Source organism: Mesoplodon mirus (assembly GCF_964341445.2).
Source record: "Mesoplodon mirus genome assembly, chromosome: 4".
Lineage (NCBI taxonomy): Eukaryota > Metazoa > Chordata > Mammalia > Artiodactyla > Ziphiidae > Mesoplodon > Mesoplodon mirus.
Genome location: NC_138979.1, coordinates 166,717,058 through 166,738,346, shown reverse-complemented (window position 1 = coordinate 166,738,346; position 21,289 = coordinate 166,717,058). Strand labels below are relative to the sequence as shown.

At 38.5% G+C, this 21,289-nt stretch overlaps 1 protein-coding gene across 3 annotated transcripts in view; it reads right to left on the bottom strand.

Annotated features, from left to right (window-relative positions):
* The window catches only part of TSHR (thyroid stimulating hormone receptor), a 163,399-nt gene that overhangs the window by 23,491 nt on the left and 118,619 nt on the right, over positions 1 to 21,289 (bottom strand). For all 3 annotated transcript variants that reach the window (XM_082619937.1, XM_082619938.1, XM_082619939.1), the window contains one exon: positions 5,134 to 5,211. In XM_082619937.1, coding sequence (XP_082476063.1) covers positions 5,134 to 5,211 — 78 coding nt within the window. The remainder of the gene's footprint in view (positions 1 to 5,133; positions 5,212 to 21,289) is intronic.

Below are 21,289 nucleotides of genomic sequence, written 5' to 3'. Positions count from 1 at the left end.
GCCCTGATGTAGATTTCCTGGTTTCAAGATTCTCAGGGCCTCCCTTTTTGGTCATCCTGGGAATTCCATTTGCCTCTTTCCAATGTTGATCATTAAAATTCTCATTTTTCTCTTTATTTGTTTATGCTTCAAGAAAAGGTCAGTGGGAAATCAAGTTTTTGAGGTTTTGCACATCTGAAAATGTCTTTATTTTACCTTCATCTTTGGTAGATAGTTTGGAAAACACCTTTGTATTTCTGTAGTTCAGTTATAACTTTTCTTCTTTTATTTCTGATTTAATTGATTTGGGCCTTCTCTTCTTTTTTCTTGATAAGTCTGGCTAAAAGTCTATCCATTTTGTTTATCTTTTTGAGAACCAGCTCTTAATTTTGTTTATCTTTTCTACTGTTTCTTTAGTCTCTATTTCATTTATTTCTGCTCTAATCTTTATGATTTCCTTCCTTCTACTATCTTTGGGTTTTGTTTATTCTTCTTTTCTAGTTCTTTTAGGTATAATTTTAGATTGTTTATTTGAGAGTTTTCTTGTTTCCTAAGGTAGGCCTACATCCCTATAAACTTCCCTCTTAAAAATGCTTTTGCTGGGCTTCCCTGGTGGCGCAAGTGGTTGAGAGTCCGCCTGCCGATGCAGGGGACACGAGTTCGTGCCCCAGTCTGGGAGGATCCCACATGCCGCGGAGCGGCTGCGCCCGTGAGCCATGGCCGCTGAGCCTGCGCGTCCGGAGCCTGTGCGCCGCAACGGGAGAGGCCACAACAGTGAGAAGCCCGCGTACCGCAAAAAAAACCAAACCAAAACAAAACAAAAAAAAAACAAAAATGCTTTTGCTGTATCCCATAGATTTTGGGACACTGTGCTTCCATTTTTATTTGTCTCATGGTATCTTTTGATTTCCTCTAATTTCTTCAACGACCCATTTTTTGTTTAGTAGCATATTGTTTAGCCTCCATGTGTTTGTGATTTTTCCATTTTTTTCTTGTAGTTGATTTCTAGTCTCATACCATTGCAGTTGGAAAAGATGCTTGATGTGATTTCAATCTTAAATGTATTGAGACTTCTTTTTGGGCCTAGGATGTGATCTATTCTGGAGAATGTTCCATGTGCACTTGTAAAGAATGTGTTCTGCTGTTTTTGGATGAAATGTATATGTCTATTACTTCACTCTGCTTGAGCTATAACAGCTATAACAGCCTCTTCAGGTATGTTTTCACCTGGGGCTCTTTGCACTTGGCCTAGAATGCTCTTCCCTCATATAGTCACATGACTTGCTCCCTTATGACCTTCCAATCTTTTCCCAGTTGTGACCTTCTTGATGAGGCTTTCCCTGACCATCCTTCAAAGTGGTGACCCTCCCCTATTGAAAGCTCATAATGAAGAGTCCTGGGCTTATCAAGTGCTCAGTAAATGTTGACTGTACATTTGCAGAGGTTGGTCAGGAAAAGTTTCATCAAACTGATGGGAATGGGTAGGAATGAGAGGGAGTGGAGGGAGGAATTCCATGCAGGTGAGATGACTAAATAAGAGCTGTGGTCAGAAACCTGAAATTTAGAAATTATTCATATTCTCATAATATTAGAGAGCAAATGATTTAACCAAAGGAGAAGATATAGAGGAGAAAGATCCAGGACTGAGCCACACTGAAATTCTGGGGCAGTGAGCTCTAGTGAGAGAAATCGGGAGGGAGTGATCAGAGAGGTTATGAAAGATAAGAATAGTGATGCTGTCAAGAGTCAGGAAGAAGTGAAAGTAATGATAATGTTTACCATTTATTAAGCATATATGAAATACTTCAGATTTATTTTCTTACTTAAGTTTCACTACTTTTAGCTACCCTGTTTTGACAAATAAGAAAACTGAGACTTGGGTCTCACAATTAGTGATGGAGCCAAGGATCAACTCCAGGTCTAGCTCCTAATCTAGTTCACTTTTTATAACCTGGCATGCCCCTAGGAAGCAGAACTGGCATCGTCAAGCTGTTGCACATCTGCTCTTAACTTGGTTAGAGAGTCTTGTAAAAAAAAGACTTACCAAAACTATCAAAACAACTTTTAAGCAGCACAAACAAATAGGTAATTTAATTTACCACTTCCAAAGAAGTAGAAATGGACACTCTCCCATAAGGACAATGTACTATAATATCTTTAAAATGTGACTACTACTTAAATGCCATAGCATTTATGGAAGTGTGATTCAAATATTTATAGTATACTGTATTAATTTCACAAACATTTTTAAGCAAATACTGTGTTTCAGGCACTGTAATATGAACTAGAACTGTAGAAATGAAACAGACATAGCCCCTGCCCTCTAGGAGCTCCTGGAGAGATAGATAGAAACATGTCACTGGTGCCATGAGATGCACAAATAGAGGCGGGGAGTATAAGGGAAGAAATGGTCATCCTTCCCTAAGGAGAGGAGGGCCAAGAATGACTTCAGAAAGATCTTTACTCAAATGTCAAAATGGTAGTAGGTGCTTATCAGACAGATAAGGTTTGCTAGGGTTTTCAAAGCAGTAGGAAGAGCAAGAGTTTAGCATAGCCATATAAGTATGTTGGAATATTAGGGGAGCTGGCAGCTTCAATATGGACGGATGATTGGTCAGGAGTGTATAGAGGGGTGAGAGATAAAGCTGAAGATTATAGCAGGGCTTTGCATGCCACACCAAGGTCTTTATCCTGAGGGGAATGGGAGACCAGCATTGGTTTTTAAGATCCTATTTGCATTTGAACACAAGGAGGTTTGGGGAGGGTAAAATTGAGAAGGTCAAAGATAGAATGCCAGGGGAGATTTGGAGACTCTTGTCATTTAGACTAGTGCTACTCAAAGTGTGGTGACCATTGGCTGTTTCTTATGAGTCCTTGATAAAGTAAGAAGCTTGTACTGGAATGTAAGCAACTACTTCACTAAGCACACTGCTTAGTTTGGACAACTTTGCTCTCATAGGAGGACTTTCTCCATGAAGGAAGCTGTGCTTTGAAGTACATTCTGGAGCCAACCTTGTAGTGGACCCACACTTTGAATGTTTCTGGTCTACACTATTGGTCTTCAAATTCTTTCAGTGTCATGTATTTATAAGTAAAAAATGTCTGAGTATGTACTTTAACATATGTATATTTATGAGCTCTATACACATATTACTGTAATACCATGTTATATATTATACATTACAAAACACACTAACCATACCTTTAAAAGGATAGGATAAAACAAATAGGATAGGATAAAACAAATAAGTAATATTTAAAAAAATATTTCACCAAAGTGAAATCAATGTTATTAAATAATACTTTACTAATTATGAAAATTGTCATTTAACACTTTCTGATACAGCTATTCAGAGGTCTGCTTCTGGGTCAGTTTATTTTGGTTTTGGTTTAAATGGTTGTCAATTGAAAAAGTTACCTCACAAAAATAGATGGTTCCAAATGGAATAGGGCAGGCTTGGCTGTACTTACTAAATTAAGATTCTCATCTAGCAATCCAATTCAGTAATTAAATACATGTTTTTATTGAAATTCATATTCTCAGCTGTCAAGTAGTTTTTGCAAACTAATCTAAAGATGTTTCTTTTTATATTTTATATATATGGATTTTAAACCCACTGCAACTCTTAATTTGAAAGGTTTTAAAACATGTTAAAATTCAATTTCTGATTTTAAAAAAGCAAAATTTTTATGTGACGTTCACTATTTTCATCAGGAAAATTACATAACATGGAAAAGTTTCCAAATACCTGTTTGTAAAGACTCTCTCCAAAGCACACATTTCTTTAGAAGAGCAACAACTTTCCTCATTCATTGGTGAAATATCACCTTTATCTTGAAGGAGCAGTTAAAGATGTCTTTAAAAACTGTCTTCCAGGTTAAAAAAAATATCACAGAAAAGGTCAATACACTTTTTTTCACTTGTCTTTTTATAAAAAGAAAAATGCATAATACTTTTTAAGTACTTTGCCATGAGTTAACAATGAACCCCCGTATGGTACAATAGATTTTCAGGGTCACTCTGCCCTCTTATATGGAGCCTGTGTGTTGAGAAAGTAAGGCCATAAACCCACTTAACTGGGTGTATTCAATCTAAAAGTGAAGTGAAATTGTTAAAAGTGAGAGTGAGGATGTAAGTCTTCGAGACTGTGGATCACCAGCTGTTCCCTTGGGATGCAATCATTACCTACCTGACACCTGAGGGACAGTGATCATCTATATGTAAAGTATTAGTAGAACTTAATTTTTTTTTTTTTTTGACCATGCCACGTGGCTTGCAGGGTCTTAGTTCCCCAACCAGGGATCAAACCTGTGCCCTCAGCAGTGAAAGCACAGAGTCCTAACCACTGGACCACCAGGGAATTCCCAATTTTTTCTTATTTTTAAATGGAACCTCTTATGTATGGATGGAAACTTCGTGCCTCTGATGGATTTTCTTGTGCTTCTCCTGGGGGGCTCTGTTCCACTTTGGCAAAGACTGTACTAGATGCTCAAGAACGAAGTTCTAAACTAAGGCAAAACCAAGGGGATGGAGAAGATGGCACTAGAAAAGGCTTGCGGGAGACAGAATCAACAGAACTTAATCATGATTACATGTGGAGGTATAAATCAGAGGAAATGCACAAATAACTTTTTTTCATGCTGTTTTAAAAACTGTTTACATCCCATCTTTTCCAGTGATTGTAAGTTTTCCCAGATATGAATCAAACTGTTTATACTCTTCCTTCTTTGTGCTATGAACCCTCGTACGGTACAATACCATAATGTACTGCATTATGCAATACACATTCATTTCTCAGCAAAGACTAGAGTGCCTTCCGCCTATTTGTAGACCTCATATCTCAGAATTTTGCAAACACCAGTTGCTCAAAAATGTCTTTTTTTCCAAAAGAGGGCCTTCATGAATGTCCACACCAAGGTGGCATCAGGCATCAGGATGGCACAGTGGAATCTGGGGTCTTCTGGGTCTCAAAGAACAAGGACTTTCTTCCAAGCAGTAACCTATACAGCTGGGCAGAAAAGTACTAGCAGAAGTCTTTATCCAAGACAACAACATTCCCTCCCCACAGACATCATCAGCTACTCTTCTTAATGGCCCCCTCCCTTCCATTAAAAAAAAAAAAAGGCAAATATTCTTTTGTATGTCTTACTCACAGCAAGGTTGGTCCACTGTAAACTCCTCCAAATGTATCTTTGTCAATAGCTGTCAGGTATTTATTCTTGTTCAGGTAACTAGAGAAAGCAAGAGTGAGGATGGATTAGGTGAGGTTAAGCAAATTAACATAAATACCAAAATAAAATGCGAGCATGGTCTCCGTAGCTATTACCTGTTTCTTAGGAATTTGGAAAACACCTTACCTTCTTCCGGCTTAAGCACTCAAACTATTCTAGGTTTCAATTGTGCAAGGTTTATACACATTAATTATGGCAGAAGTCTTTGAAAGCGAACTTGTTTATGATCTAGTTTGCATATCTAGATTATATAAAAGTTGCCCAATTCCCTATTTACCTGGCCAATGGTGACTGTATTTTTCAATCTTCTTCAATACCAACTAAATTAAATTTTGTTTCTCAACATTGATCAATATTTACATTTACTTTTGATGACTGGGCTTAAATCAGGTATTCAGTGAAGGTGGCTAGTGGTGATGGGAACTGTCAGAGATTCACATCTTTTATTTGGGGCAGGATTGCCAGATTTAGCAAGTAAAAATACAGGATGCCAAGATAAACAATGAATAATTTTTTAGTTTAAGTATTTCCCATGTAATTTTTGAAACATTCATATACTAAAAGGTTATTTGGTGTTTATCTGAAATTCAAATTTAATTGGGTGGCCAGCATTTTCTGTGGCAATCCTATCTGGGGAATGGGGGACAGGTTATACAGATAAGATTAGAGTATACGTTTCCTGAAGGGCCTTGATGGGCACATTGATCTTTCTGTTTTGAAAACATATTGGGCAGTTGAGGGTAAAATATTTTTGAGCAATTTAAGTCACAAAGTGATTCTGAAACATAAAATACCTCCAAATGGATAAAAGCTTCCAAGCATTTTGAAACTGGCTTTTTCCCCCCTAGCTTTTTTAGAGAACAATGTTATCTAAAAAGAAACAAAGCATTATATATGTGTATATATATATAGCCATCATATGTGTGTGTGTTTTCGTATAAACTCTCGTTGTTATAAATGATCTCAATTTACACATGTTTAGAATAACTCACTCCTGCATAGACTAGTCAATTTAAGAGTCAGTGAGTGGTCACCTGTTGATGCAAAATGAATGCAGTGGAGACTCAGGAGATCTGCTTAGATACAGATAATGCCTCCATTATTCTGTTTATGGTGTTTGCTCTTCATGATGCAAAATTCTCAAGGGTGATGATTAATAAGAATAGTGTGACACTAGATAAACAACAAGGACCTACTGTATAGCACATGGAACTATTAATATATTCAGTATCTTGTAATAACCTATAATGGAAAAGAATATGAAAAACTATATCTATATATGTGTATAACTGAATCACAGTGCTGCACGCCTGAAACCAACACAACATTGCAAATCAACTATACTTCAATTAAAAAAAAATAGTGTGACATGAGGACTTTGAGTCAGAAGGATTCTTTCTCCAGAGCCCTCACAGAAGAACTTCTCCTTGGTTAGTCATCTCTCTCTCTCTTTCTCTGCATCTCTTGGTGAAATTGAGGAGAGGGAGGCTGGCTTTATTTGTGGCTGAGCCATGAGGAGGCAGCCTCTGTTGCTGTTCAGAAGGCAAAAGCAGGAACAGCACCTCTGTGAGGTCTGCCCTCAACCTCTCCTGGTCCAGCAGGTCCTGCTCCTCTCTAGTCCTTTGTAGAGGATGGAACTTAGAATAAGAGAGGGCAGCCCCAGAGCCATAGATGGGTGTTCACTGGAGCAGTTGGAGGAAGAGTTTTACCAACCACCAAGAAGTCTCCCTCTCCTGGGCAGCATGAGGGATTAACCAAATGACAAGTACTACGACTTCACACAATGACATCTCATAAATTGGTATACATTTTGTGATCCTTTACATTTTTTCTCAAATCAAGCTTGAGAACTAACTTAAAGTAGCCACCATCAGTTTTCCTCATTGCATTCTTTGTTTCCTTCATGGCATTATTACAGTCTGTGATTATCTTGTGTATTTGTTTACTTTTTCATCGTCTGTCTCCCAAATCAGAGTTTAAGCTCTCTGTCTTACTCATTGTTGTATCACCAGTGCCAAATTCAGTGCCTCCATAACTATTTACTAAATGAAGGTGTAAATGAATGAATAAAAAACTCAATGCACTTTTCCTCCAAAATAGTGAGGTGAGCTATGCTAAACTTTTACTTTAAGGAAAAAGTAATGGGGAATGGAAGCTAGAAGACTCAGCATATGGTGTGGTGGCCAATTGACTTTTTTGATGGCAGTGACAAGCAACTTGTTTACAAATGCCACAAGGGTATGGTCCAGACATGGCCTCTTCAGGCAATGGCTGGATGGATACCAAGCTTCCAGGGCACTGTTAACTCGAAAATGGAGCAGGTGTATCAATTAACCCTCATATATGTACAAAGATGCAACTAAGATGTTACAGCAGCAAGTCTGTGCCTTCTGGATGAATGGCTATCATGTAAGGCTCTCACTCATAAGCTTCATTTGATCGTTGTTTGACTCTCCTTCAACCGACTGTGTCCACAGCGTTCATGGTCAGTGATAGCCAGAGCAGACAAGAGCCGCCTTGGAGACAAAACACCTGGAGAGAAGATCTTGAGTAGCATGGTTTTGTAAAAAGACAACTAACTCAACTCAAGTGCCACACTGGCTTGTGTCTCTTTTTATATTCTCTGGATCATGCAACTTGCAGATCACATTCTTTTCCCAGACTGCTGAAAATCAAGTAAGGACTGGTGAACTCATCTCAGTTTTTCCTCTTCATCTCTGACTGCTGCAAGTGAAAACCGGCTTGCTCTAATCATTAGAAATGATTGTAAAACTAAATAATTGCTTGTCCAATTCTGCAGTGTTTTCATCTGATATTCAATACGCCCCCAAGGATAAGGAGGCTGGTTGATAAGCGTTAGAGTTTACCAGAAATGCTGCAGAAGATTTTAAACTGGGAAAGCCAGCCAGAGTCCAGAAGGGGAGAAGGAGGATGGAGAGAGGGTGCAGCCAACTTGAACGGAGATGAACTGGACTCTTGAGGGAGGCTGCATTCTTCAAAACCAAGAGGGTTGTTTGGGCACTTCATCTCTTAGAAATAATTAGGTGCTTAAAAATGAAACAATCATTCCGCCGTTTAGCAGTTTGGAGGGCGGTCTTATTATCACAAATTATGATAATGCCATGAAGCTTTAACCTTGGGTTCAGATTGCTGATCCTACCTTCTCCTGGAGAGGAGGGGATGGGGATGGGGAAATATATCTGCAGAAGGCTTAATATCCAAGAAGATTGTGCTTCCATCAGCCTCATTTACCATATGATGTTTACTGGGAATGCCAGGTTAGTTAAACTGATTCCTTGACCCGGACTTATCCTGATTGCTCTGGAATCCACATTCTGTAAGCCAACTTGGGTAAATCAATCACAAATCTTGGTAGACTACATGGGTAACCTACTCCAGACAATGATTATTTTATTGGGAGAGTATGTGTGTGTGATCATCTAAACTATCTCTTTCAAGGACAAGATGAATGTAAACAAAAGAAGAGTAGAAGGTCTCGGAGTCTGCGGTGAAAGGAAAGACTTCTTGAAAGTCTTTCTAAATACAAATACTGCGAAGTGCTTATCAGAAAAGGACTGGTATCTCCTTTAAAAATAGGATAGACACTGCTACATGTGAGTATTCAATGCCTTTTCACTCTTTGGAGTATGTATGCCTCTTTGAGAACCTCTTGGAAGAAATGAAGTTCTTCCGAGAAAAGATATGTCAGATTTTTCATGTGGTGGGTGGGGTGGTGTAGGGAGAGGGGAGTTAAGAAGCCCTGCCCTGATTTAAGTACCATGTATCTCACAGTTAAGGAAGAACAGTGTGGTCAGAAAAATGAAGATGGTCAGGAATGAGCTGGGGAAGAATATCCAGTTGATGAACCCAGTATGATAGACATAGCTCACATCCTTCCCCATTGGACTCACACTTGGCACACAACAGCCATTCAGTAAAAACATGCTGGATGACTAAATGAAAGTCCAGTTGCTGGGTAACTCCTAGCTCAAGGCACCCTCTATATTATGTTTAAATGAGGACGTGTCAGAGGGAGGAGTATGACACTGTCGTAAGGAAAGTTGTGGTTGCTGCTGAGCTTTGCTCTCTGGGGAGTTTTAGGATACATTTCAGCTCCAAGATAGAATTTGAGCCTGCATTTCCACAATCCCCTTAGGGTAAATGGGCGGGCACCTGTTTATACTGTGAGACTCTCATGGGAATACTTCTGTGGGAACTGTGTTTCCCTCTCATAGCATCAGTTATTTAGAAAATTAAAGAGAATCCCTGTGCAGACCTCACTGTTCCATAAAAATCCTTTTGGTAGCTGAAATCAGGATACCTGCCTGTAACCAGTAAAAGGTGAGAAAATGCTCAAGGCTGCAACAGGCAGAGGTAAAAACCAGCCTTGGAGCGTATCCTACAAGCTGTTCAAATACTTACTCCATGAGAAATAATAGCCTGCATTAATCCTATAATCTTCTCTATCGTCATCTTTTCCCAGTGCTCCAAGCTGCAGTGTTTTGCTTGTAATAAGCTAATGTGTGATGCTAATTAGTACATGAATTGTGTTGACTTCTCTGTTCATAACGATTAGTGTTTCAGTATGCTCTTAGCACATCAAAATGGTATTTTTTTTTTTTTTTTTCCCTATGCGGGCCTCTCACTGTTGTGGCCTCTCCCGTTGCGGAGCACAGGCTCCGGATGCGCAGGCTCAGCGGCCATGGCTCACGGGCCCAGCCGCTCCGCGGCATATGGGATCCTCCCAGACCGGGGCACGAACCCGTATCCCCTGCATCGGCAGGCGGACTCTCAACCACTGCGCCACCAGGGAGGCCCAAAAATGGTATTTTTTTCTACCCAAATGTTTACTGTCATATGGTAGCTTGTTGCTAGAATTTGACAATACAAAATACAATACAGAGAATTAAATTTTCTGAGATAAGCAAAATATCTCCATGCCAGATTGTGTGGAGAGGGTGGAAAAGAGGTTCCAAAGAATGAATGTGTGACTTAACTTGCGACTGAGAGCAGTTCAACTTCTGTTGAGCAAGGGATGCTTGTATTATTATTAATTCCACATCTGAGTGATGACAGTGTGCTTGGTTCCATATGAAATCACAGGACCATGTACTTTTGAGCATCTGCCATAATTTTCATGAACTTTTAATTACCCAACTGCTGCTGAGGCATCAGTGCTTGTTCTCAATGTGGAATTTGTCCAACTTGGCTGCAACCGTGTTCTTCAGTTACACTAAAAAAATAGGTCTAAGTGAGGTCAAATCTAATTTCAGTAAATTGACATGAGGCAGATAATGAGGAATAATCATGCTTTTGGATGAGCAATTGTTTAAATTAGAAGTTAAAATATTTGAACATACTTCTGGAGGATTCAACAAATTGCTAACATGCCATGTACAGTCTTTGAACAATATTACGGTAATTATAGAATACTGATATATTTACATTAGTTTTAAATCACAGTTAGTATTGAGGATAGAGGCACTAGCTCCATGTTAAAATCACAAAGTGAATACTATTTTGTTATTACTATGGAAACCTGACCTCTGTTTTCTCCATCTACAGCTCAACCCTTATTTATCTTCCTCTAGTTCCAGGCATCTTTATCATGATTATCATCTTGATTTTACCTTGGATTTATAGGATCCCTTTTAATGGAGTGCATAAAGCTAAGAAAAATTTAGTTTCCATCAACCAGGAATCACAAACGTAGGGTAGAACGAATAGATGGAATGTTGTTTTATAACAGGAGCAGAGATTTAAGTTCAGATTTAAAATACTGATTGGATAAAAATATCTTTGTTTTATTTTATGATTGGATCTTAACTTTCAAACCCTAAAATATTTTTGTCCAGATACTTCTTATCTTTATCCCATGTTTGCCATTTAACCTTTACCAGGAATTGGGAGAAATAAACTACATATTTCATCACACAATGGTCATCCTCACTGAACACCTACATCTAGACCAGATGTCCACAAACTATGACCATGTGGTCACATTCTGCCTGTCACCAATTTTTGTAAATAAAATTTTATAGAAATACGGCCATGCTCATTTGTTTATGAGTTGTCTGTGGCTGCTTTCACACTACAACGGCAGAGTTGAGTAGCTGTGACTGAGATCTTATGTCCCATAAAGCCCAAAATATTTGTTATCCGGTGCTTTCCAGAAAAAGTTTGCTGATCTCAGATCTAGACTTCTAAAAATCAAGAAACAAATGATTCTCAGTTAAGAAATATTGCCCACATTTGTTAAACCCTTCCAAATTTTACATAAAAATGTCAAGAAAGTATGTGAAAATGGTGCGTTGATTTCTTTCCTGTGTTTCAAGGGATAGTTGTAGTGACTAGAAGAGACTGTATGTAATTCAGGGAATCAGTGAATTAAAATCCATTGTTTTCATCAGAATAATTCTTTCCCATCAGCCAAACCTCTCACAGAGCCCATGATATGGTCTAAGAAGAAAGTTGGTAGGAAGGTAGAGACCGTTTCCCTACATAATCTTTTCATAGGTTTAACTTCAGAAGACCAGAGGATGATCTGAAAATTTACTGGCTCTTAATATTCTCCATAGCCTGCCTCTTGAATAAACCTTGTTAAATTTACCTGCCTCCGAACAAGGCAGTATATCAAAAGATTCTTCTTGAGTAGCTTTCCCCAAAAAGTGTTCTGTGGAACACCAGTCCAGAAAGGTGCTCCTGGAACCAAGAACTCCCTGAGAAGCTCTGCATACTGTATCCCCCTATTGGATATTAGTAATTCAGATTATTCTATCAAAAGACCCAAGAAGTCCACCTGTATACTTTGTTTAACTTTATAAGGTAATGAATAGCTTGTTAAAAAGTAACACTGGTTAATTTACCATGGAAAGAGAGCTTAAGGAACATAGTTTGGGAAATGCCCCCCCCTCCCCTCCCCCAAATTATTCTCTTACCACAAAAGCTAGGGAGAAGTTGGGATAGAAATTATTGTTCCATTGTTATTTTTTTCATTTTTTCAATAAAAATGTCTCTAAACTCCTTTGATATTCTGCAGCTGACTTTATGACCAAAACTGTAAAGTAACAGGCTACTAGATTTACACTGAGATCCACTTAGCAGAACAGTCTGCTGATTACAGAAAATTCACTTTGGAAATCTCTTGAAGTGTCTGTGGAATTCTCTAAACACGACCAAGAGGCCAATTATGAGTAGGCATGAGAAGTTTTGAAGCAAAATGATGAACACACATAGGCTGACTTTAACACCAAATCTTTGAATTTAATAACATTTGATCATGCCAGCCTTTTCATCAAGGTGTCCCTCACTCAGACCTCATTTGGAACCTGGTTGAGTTGGTGACCTTGCTGCATTGGTTAAAGTCAGGTTCTCCCTGACAAATGACACTGTTGCTTGGTGTGACTATTCTTTGAAACTTCTGGTTGTGCCTTGAATCTTGAGTGACCTCCTTTCTCTCACATGGGTCCACTCTTTCCAGCTACAAGATCTTTTAGCTTCTGCATTTCATGACTTTAAAAGACTAAGAAGTGTAAATATTCTCCTGGGCTAAGAAACAAGTAGCAGTTGCAAGACGCGTTGGGTGTCCAAGCCTTAGTGGTGGCTGGTAAGTCAGCAGTTATGAATCCCAGCAGGGCACAGGGGAGTCTTGAGTCAGGAGATCCACTTTCTGTCTTTGGTTTGGCCACTTGATAGCTCTATCAAATGTAAAAAGCCATATTAAAAAAAAAGACCATATGTTCACTTTGGGCTTCATTCCTTTTATGTGTAAAATGTGACTATTGGACAAGAAGAGTGATAACATACACCAGAGCTGTGGTTCTTGACCTTTGCTTTACATTGGACTCACTGGGGAGATATTAAAATTCCCATGCCTTGGCTACCCTCAGACCAATTAATCCAGAATTTCTGGTGGTAAAGCCTAGGCATCAGGGCTTCCAAATCTCTTCAGGTGATTCGAATTTGCAGCCAATACCAAGAACCATGCTCTGCAGACCTTAAAGTCTGAATTTTATACTCAAATCTCTGTCAGATAACTGAGAGGGATTGAGGGTGATATCGTCCAATGACTAAATATGGCAGGACAAAGAAGCAAATAATTGAAAGCACAGATCCTCATATTGGGCATTAAAATAATTTGCTTGTGGAAAAACAAAAGTTTTAGAAATGAATTACTCTATATTTGAGGTTGGTTTGGGGTTCTTCTCATCCAGGATTCTGGAAAAGTAATTTGAGTTCAGGCGAATTTGGGTTCAGGTGGACACACTGAATTCAGAAGCCATATTATCAGCTCTGGTCTCCCTGGTTGAAAGTTTCTTCACTGTTCCTATCCCAGCCCTTGCTAATATGGTTCTCTGTTGCCTTAATGCTAACATCTTGATGACACTGATGTCTAGAACAGAGTGACAATCTTCTGAAATCTTTATACCTTAAGTATTTACAAACTGTCAAACTTATTTTGAGAAGTCCCAATTCCCCACTTCATTCATAGAAAATTTGAATTGAGAAGATCATTTCCCTAAGGGTCATGGCTTTTTAGGAATAAAGAGGAAAACATTTTGTTAAACTCATGTAATATTAAAATTGAATGCTAATAATTCTTTAATGTGATAAATCTAGGGAAAATCATGCTTATGTCACCAAGCAAGGATACTTAGTGTTCAGTTATTTTCAATTTGAAATGCATATTTTGATTTGGGTACATTTCTTCCTAATGTACTTTGACCCTTGATATTGCTGCCTTCAAGTTGACCCCACTAGAATGTGTGTTAAGTGTGAGCAGGGAGCACATTGGTCTTCTTCATCTTTGTATTGCCAGTGGAAAGCACAGTACCAGGATCATTGAAGGTGTTCAATAAATATGCTGAAAAGTAGAGGACAGGCATGGAAGGGGAAAGGGAGCACGTCCAAAGGAGGGCCTCTGGGGTGTGGAGTTCTGGAGTTTGGAGAAAGAGATGACCACCAGAATCCCGGAAGAATGCCAAAAGAACTCTCTACAAATGTATATAAATAAGTTGAAGAGACCTCCCAGCTCGACGTAATATCAAACGACAAAAATCTCCCAGAGATCTCTAGCTCAACGCCAAGACCCAGCTCCACTCAACAACCAGCAAGCTACAGTGCTGGATACCCTATGCCAAACAACTAACAAGACAGGAACACAATCCCACCCATTAGCAGAGAGGCTGCCTAGAATCATAATAAGGTCACAGACACCCCAAAACACACCACCACACATGGACCTGCCCACCAGAAATACAAAATCTAGCCTCATCCACCAGAACACAGGCACTAGTACCCTCCACCAGGAAGCCTACACAACCCACTGAACCAACCTTAGCCACTGGGGGCAGACACCAAAAACAGCGGGAACTATGAACTTGCAGCCTGCGAAAAGGAGACCCCAAACACAGTAAGTTAAGCAAAATGAGAAGACAAAGAAACACACAGCAGATGAAGGAGCAAGAAAAAAACCCACCAGACCTAACAAATGAAGAGGAAATAGTCTACCCGAAAAGGAATTCAGAATAATGAAAATAAAGATGATCCAAAATCATGGAAATAGAATGGAGAAAATACAACAAACGTTTAACAAGGACATAGAAGAACTAAAGAGCAAACAAACAATCATGAACAACAAAATAGATGAAAGTAAAAATTCTCTAGAAGGGATCAATAGCAGAATAACTGTGGCAGAAGAATGGATAAGTGACCTGGAAGATAAAATAGTAGAAATAACTACTGCAGAGCAGAATAAAGAAAAAAGAATGAAAAGAATTGAGGACAGTCTCAGAGACTTTGGGGACAATACTAAACACACCAATGTTTGAATTATAGGGGTTCTAGAAGAAGAAGAGAAAAAGAAAGGGACTGAGAAAATATTTGAAGAGATTATAGTTGAAAACTTCCCTAATATGGGTAAGGAAATAGTTAATCAAGTCCAGGAAGCACCGAGAGTCCCATACAGGATAAATCCAAGGAGAAAGATGCCAAGAAACATATTAATCAAACTATCAAAAATTAAATACAGGGCTTCCCTGGTTGCGGAGTGGTTGAGAGTCCGCCTGCCAATGCAGGGGACATGGGTTTGTGCCCGGTCCGGGAAGATCCCACATGCCATGGCGCGGCTAGGCCTGTGAGCCATGACCAAAAGCCTACATGTCTGGAGCCTGTGCTCCACAACAGGAGAGGCCACAGCAGTGAGAGGCCCGCATACCACAAAAAAACAAAAAAACAAACAAAAAAATTAAATACAAAGAAAACATATTAAAAGCAGCAAGGGAAAAACAACAAATAACAACAAGGGAATCCCCATAAGGTTAACAGCTGATCTTTCAGCAGAAACTCTGCAAGCCAGAGGGAGTGGCAGGACATATGTAAAGTGATGAAAAGGAAAATCCTACAAACAAGATTACTCTACCCAGCAAGGATCTCATTCAGATTTGATGGAGAAATTAAAACCTTTACAGACAAGCAAAAGCTAAGAGAATTCAGAACCACCAAACCAGCTTTACAACAAATGCTAATGGAACTTTTCTAGGCAGGAAACACTAGAGAAGGAAATGACCTACAATAACAAATGCAAAACAGTTAAGAAAATGCTAATAGGAACATACATATTGATAAATACCTTAAATGTAAATGGATTAAATGCTCCAGCCAAAAGACATAGACTGGCTGAATGGATACAAAAACAAGACCCGTATATGTGCTGTCTACAAGATACCCACTTCAGACCTAGAGACACATTCAGACTGAAAGGGAGGGGATGGAAAAAGATATTCCATGCAAATGGAAATCAAAAGAAAGCTGGAGTAGCAATTCTCATATCAGACAAAATAGACTTTAAAACAAAGACTATTACAAGAGACAGAGAAGGACACTACATAATGATCAAGGGATCAATCCAAGAAGAAGATATAACAATTGTAAATATTTATGCACCCAACATAGGAGCACCTCAATATATAAGGCAAATGCTAACAGCCATAAGAGGGGAAATGGACAGTAACACAATCATAGTAGGGGACTTTAACACCTCACTTTCACCAATGGACAGATCATCCAAAATGAAAATAAATAAGGAAACACAAGCTTTGAATGATACATTAAACAAGATGGACTTAATGAATATTTACAGGACATTCCATCCAAAAACAACAAAATACACTCTCTTCTCAAGTGCTCATGGAATATTCTCCAGGACAGATCATATCCCGGGTCACAAGTCAAGCCTTGGTAAATTTAAGAAAACTGAAATCGTATCAAGTATCTTTTCTGACCACAATGCTATGATTAGATATCAATTACAGGAAAAAATCTGTAAAAAACACAAACACATGGTGACTAAACAATACACTACTTAATAAACAAAGGATCACTGAAGAAATCAAAGAGGAAATCAAAAAATACCTAGAAACCGATGACAATGAAAACATGACAACCCAAAAGCTATGGGATGCAGCAAAAGCTGTTATAAGAGGGAAGTTTATAGCAATGCAATCCGACCTTAAGAAACAAGAAACATCTCAAATAAACAACCTAACCTTACACCTAAAGCAATTAGAGAAAGAAGAACAAAAAACCCACAAAGTTAGCAGAAGGAAAGAAATCATAAAGATCAGATCAGAAATAAATGAAAAAGAAATGAAGGAAACGATAGCAAATATCAATAAAACTAAAAGCTGGTTCTTTGAGAAGATAAACAAAATTGATAAACCATTAGCCAGACTCATCAAGAAAAAGAGGGAGAAGACTCAAATCAATAGAATTAGAAATGAAAAAGAGGAAGTAACAACTGACACTGCAGAAATACAAAGGATCATGAGAGATTACTACAAGCAACTTTATGACAATAAAATGGACAACCTGGAAGAAATGGACAAATTCTTAGAAATTCACAACCTTCCAAGACTGAACCAGGAAGAAATAGAAAATATGAACAGACCAATCACAAGCACTGAAATTGAAACTGATTAAAAATCTTCCAACAAACAAAAGCCCAGGACCAGATGGCTTCACAGGCAAATTCTATCAAACATTTAGAGAAGAGCTAACACCTATCCTTCTCAAACTCTTCCAAAATATAGCAGAGGGAGGAACAACCCCAAACTCATCTACGAGACCACCATCACCCTGATACCAAAACCAGACAAAGATGTCACAAAGAAAGAAAACTATAGGCCAATATCACTGATGAACATAGATGCAAAAGTCCTCAATAAAATACTAGCAAACAGAAACCAACAGCACATTAAGAGTATTATACACCATGATCATGTGGGGTTTATCCCAGGAATGCAAGGATTCTTCAATATACGCAAATCAATCAATGTGGAACACCATATTAACAAATTGAAGGAGAAAAAACATATGATCATCTCAACAGATGCAGAGAAAGCTTTTGACAAAATTCAACACTCATTTATGTTAAAACTCTCCAGAAAGTAGGCATAGAGGGAACTTTCCTCATCATCATTAAGGCCATATATGACAAACCCACTGCCAACATCGTCCTCAATGGTGAAAAACTGAAACCATTTCCACTAAGATCAGCAACAAGACAAGGTTGCCCACTCGCACCACTATTATTCAACATAGTTTTGGAAGTTTTAGCCAAACAATCAGAGAAGAAAAAGAAATAAAAGGAATCCAAATTGGAAAAGAAGAACTAAAGCTGTCACTGTTTGCAGATGACATGATACTATACATAGAGAATCCTAAGGATGCTACCAGAAAACTACTAGAGCTAATCAACGAATTTGGTAAAGTAGCAAGATACAAAATTAATACACAGAAGTCTCTGGCATTCCTATACACTAATGATGAAAAATCTGAAAGTGAAATTAAGAAAACACTCCTATTAACCACTGCAACAAAAAGAATAAAATACCTAGGAATAAACCTACCTACGGAGACAAGAGACCTTTATGAAGAAAATTATAAGACACTGATGAAAGAAATTAAAGATGATACAAACAGTGGAAAGATATACCATGTTTTTGGATTGGAAGAATCAACATTGTGAAAATGACTTTACTACCCAAAGCAATCTACAGATTCAGTGCAATCCCTATCAAACTACCAATGGCATTCTTCACAGAACTAGAACAAAAAAAGTTCACAATTTGTATGGAAACACAAAAGACCCCGAATAGCCAAAGCAATCTTGAGAAAGAAAAATGGAGTTGGAGGAATCAGGCTCCCTGACTTCAGACTATACTACAAAGCTACAGTAATCAAGAAGTATGGTACTGGCACAAAAACAGAAATATAGATCAATGGAACAGGATAGAAAGCCCAGAGATAAATCCATGCACATATGGTCACCTTATCTTTGATAAAGGAGGCAGGAATATACAATGGAGAAAAGACAGCCTCTTTACTAAGTGGTGCTGGGAAAAGTGGACAGCTACATGTAAAAGAATGAAATTAGAACACTCCCTAATACCATACACAAAAATAAACTCAAAATGGATTAAAGACCTAAATGTAAGGCTAGACACTATCAAACTCTTAGAGGAAAACAGAGGCAGAACATTCTATGACATAAATCACAGCAAGATCCTTTTTGACCCACCTCCTGGAGAAATGGAAATAAAAACAAAAATAAACAGATGGGACCTAATGAAACTTAAAAGCTTTTGAACAGCAAAGGAAACCATAAACAAGACCAAAAGACAACCCTCAGAATGGGAGAAAATATTTGCAAATGAAGCAACTGACAAAGGATTAATCTCCAAAATTTACAAGCAGCTCATGCAGCTCAATATCCAAAAAACAAACAACCTAATCCAAAAATGGGCAGAAGACCTAAATGGACATTTCTCCAAAGAAGATATACAGATTGCCCACAGACACATGTAAGAATGCTCAACATCATTAATCCTTAGAGAAATGGAAATCAAAACTTCAATGCAATATCATTTCACACCAGTCAGAATGGCCATCATCAAAAACTCTAGAAACAATAAATGCCAGAGAGGGTGTGGAGAAAAGGGAACGCTCATACACTGCTGGTGGGAATGTAAATTGATACAGCCGCTATGGAGAACAGTATGGAGGTTCCTTAAAAAACAAAAATAGATCTACCATATGACCCAGCAATCCCACTACTGGGCATATACCCTGAGAAAACCATAATTCAAAAAGAGTCATGTACCACAGTGTTCATTGCAGCTCTATTTACAATAGCCAGGAGATGGAAGCAACCTAAGTGTCCATCGACACATGAATGGATAAAGAAGATGTGGCACATATATACAATGGAATATTATTCAGCCATAAAAAGAAATGAAATTGAGTTATTTGTCGTGAGGTGGATGGACTTAGAGTATGTTATACAGAGTGAAGTAAGTTGGAAAGAGAAAAACAAATACCACATGCTAACACATATATGTGGAATGTAAAAAAAAAAAAAAGGTCATGAAGAACCTAGAGGCAAGACGGGAATAAAGACGCAGACCTCCTAGAGAATGGACTTGAGGACACGGGGAGGGGGAAGTGTAAGCTGGGACAAAGTGAAAGTGGTAATGTATATATGAACATATGTACACTAGCAGGTGTGAAGTTGGTGGCTGGTGGGAAGCAGCCACATAGCACAGGGAGATCAGCTCAGTGCTTTGTGATCAGCTTCAGGGGTGGGATAGGGAGGGTGGGAGGGAGGGAGATGCAAGAGGGAGGAGATATGGGGATATATATGTATGTATGAGTGATTCGCTTTGTTATAAGGCAGAAGCTAACACACCATTTAAAGCAATTATACTCCAATGAAAACGTTAATAAATAAATAAATAAATAAATAATAAATAAATAAGTTGAATCCAAGAGGTTCAAGTTATGACAGTGATGGGCATGGAGTGCATACACCTGGGTCCTCCATCTAGGAAGGAATTGTCTATCCAGCTGCTGGGCCTACTGTCAGGAGAAAAGCTTTAGCTATCAGTCCCTGGGATTGCCTCAGCTGCAGAGAATGGTCTCACCTAAGGACACCTATGTTAGGGTAGCTTAAATCTAATGACCAAAGAAGATGGGAGTATAGCTGTCTGGCCATTTTAGCGAAACAGGAAAACTCTAGGCCATATTTAGCTCCAGAGTTCTCTGTCAGGTCAGCCAACTTTTCCTGCTACCCCATCTTGCTTTGCTCTTATACCCTCCCTTCCATATCTGTAGATTTCAGGAGCACTCCTCAGTAAACATCCTGCACACTAAAAAAAGGAAAGAAAATTAAATGTAGGATTGTGTGAGATTTGAATGATAAAGTTAAGATGGAAGTAGGGTCTCTCCAATACTGTAAATAAATTTGATGTATAAGTATTCATGTTACTCTGTTGAGTCTTTTCAGACTTCCCCTATGATTATGTATTTAAACAAATGACTAATATCAACCCAAATGAGCCTACAACTAGGCAATCTAGATATAGGTACTCTGATCTTCACTTAACAAAGACTACTAAGAAACCCAAAAGCCTGGTAAAGAGTGAGACCCCACTTCAAACAGAACTTAGGAAGCCACGCCAAGGTATAATGACTTTGAACTTACTCACCTATGTTGTGCAGGTAATTTAACTCACCCTGCTCAAGTTGGTCAATGGACCAGCAGTATCAGTGTCACCTGGGAGCTTGTTAGAAATGCAGAATCCTGGGGCTCACCCCAGATCTACTTAATCAGATTCTGCATTTTAACAAGACCCCCCAGATTGTTTATATGCTCAATGAAGTTTGAGAAGCACCGTAGAGCACAACAGATCTAGAACCACAGGCCTTAAGATTTTGCAATGATCGTTTCCAGACTATAAAACAACTATGTATGAAATGTTTAAAGGGGGAAAAAAAAGATGGAATTACAAAAATGAGCAGGCAAGCTTTAAAAGAAGCAAATAGAACTTCTGGAATGGAAAAAATATAATTGTTTAAAAATAATCAATAAACTGTCATAAAACAAATTAACACAAGAATCTATCGTTTGTTGCTTCACCTGACTCTTACGTATGGTAGTTTCTTCCTTTCCTATGTGTGATTTTTGACCGTAAGCACCTATTTGATTGATTTTAAAAATCTGGGCCTGCACTGGGGTTCT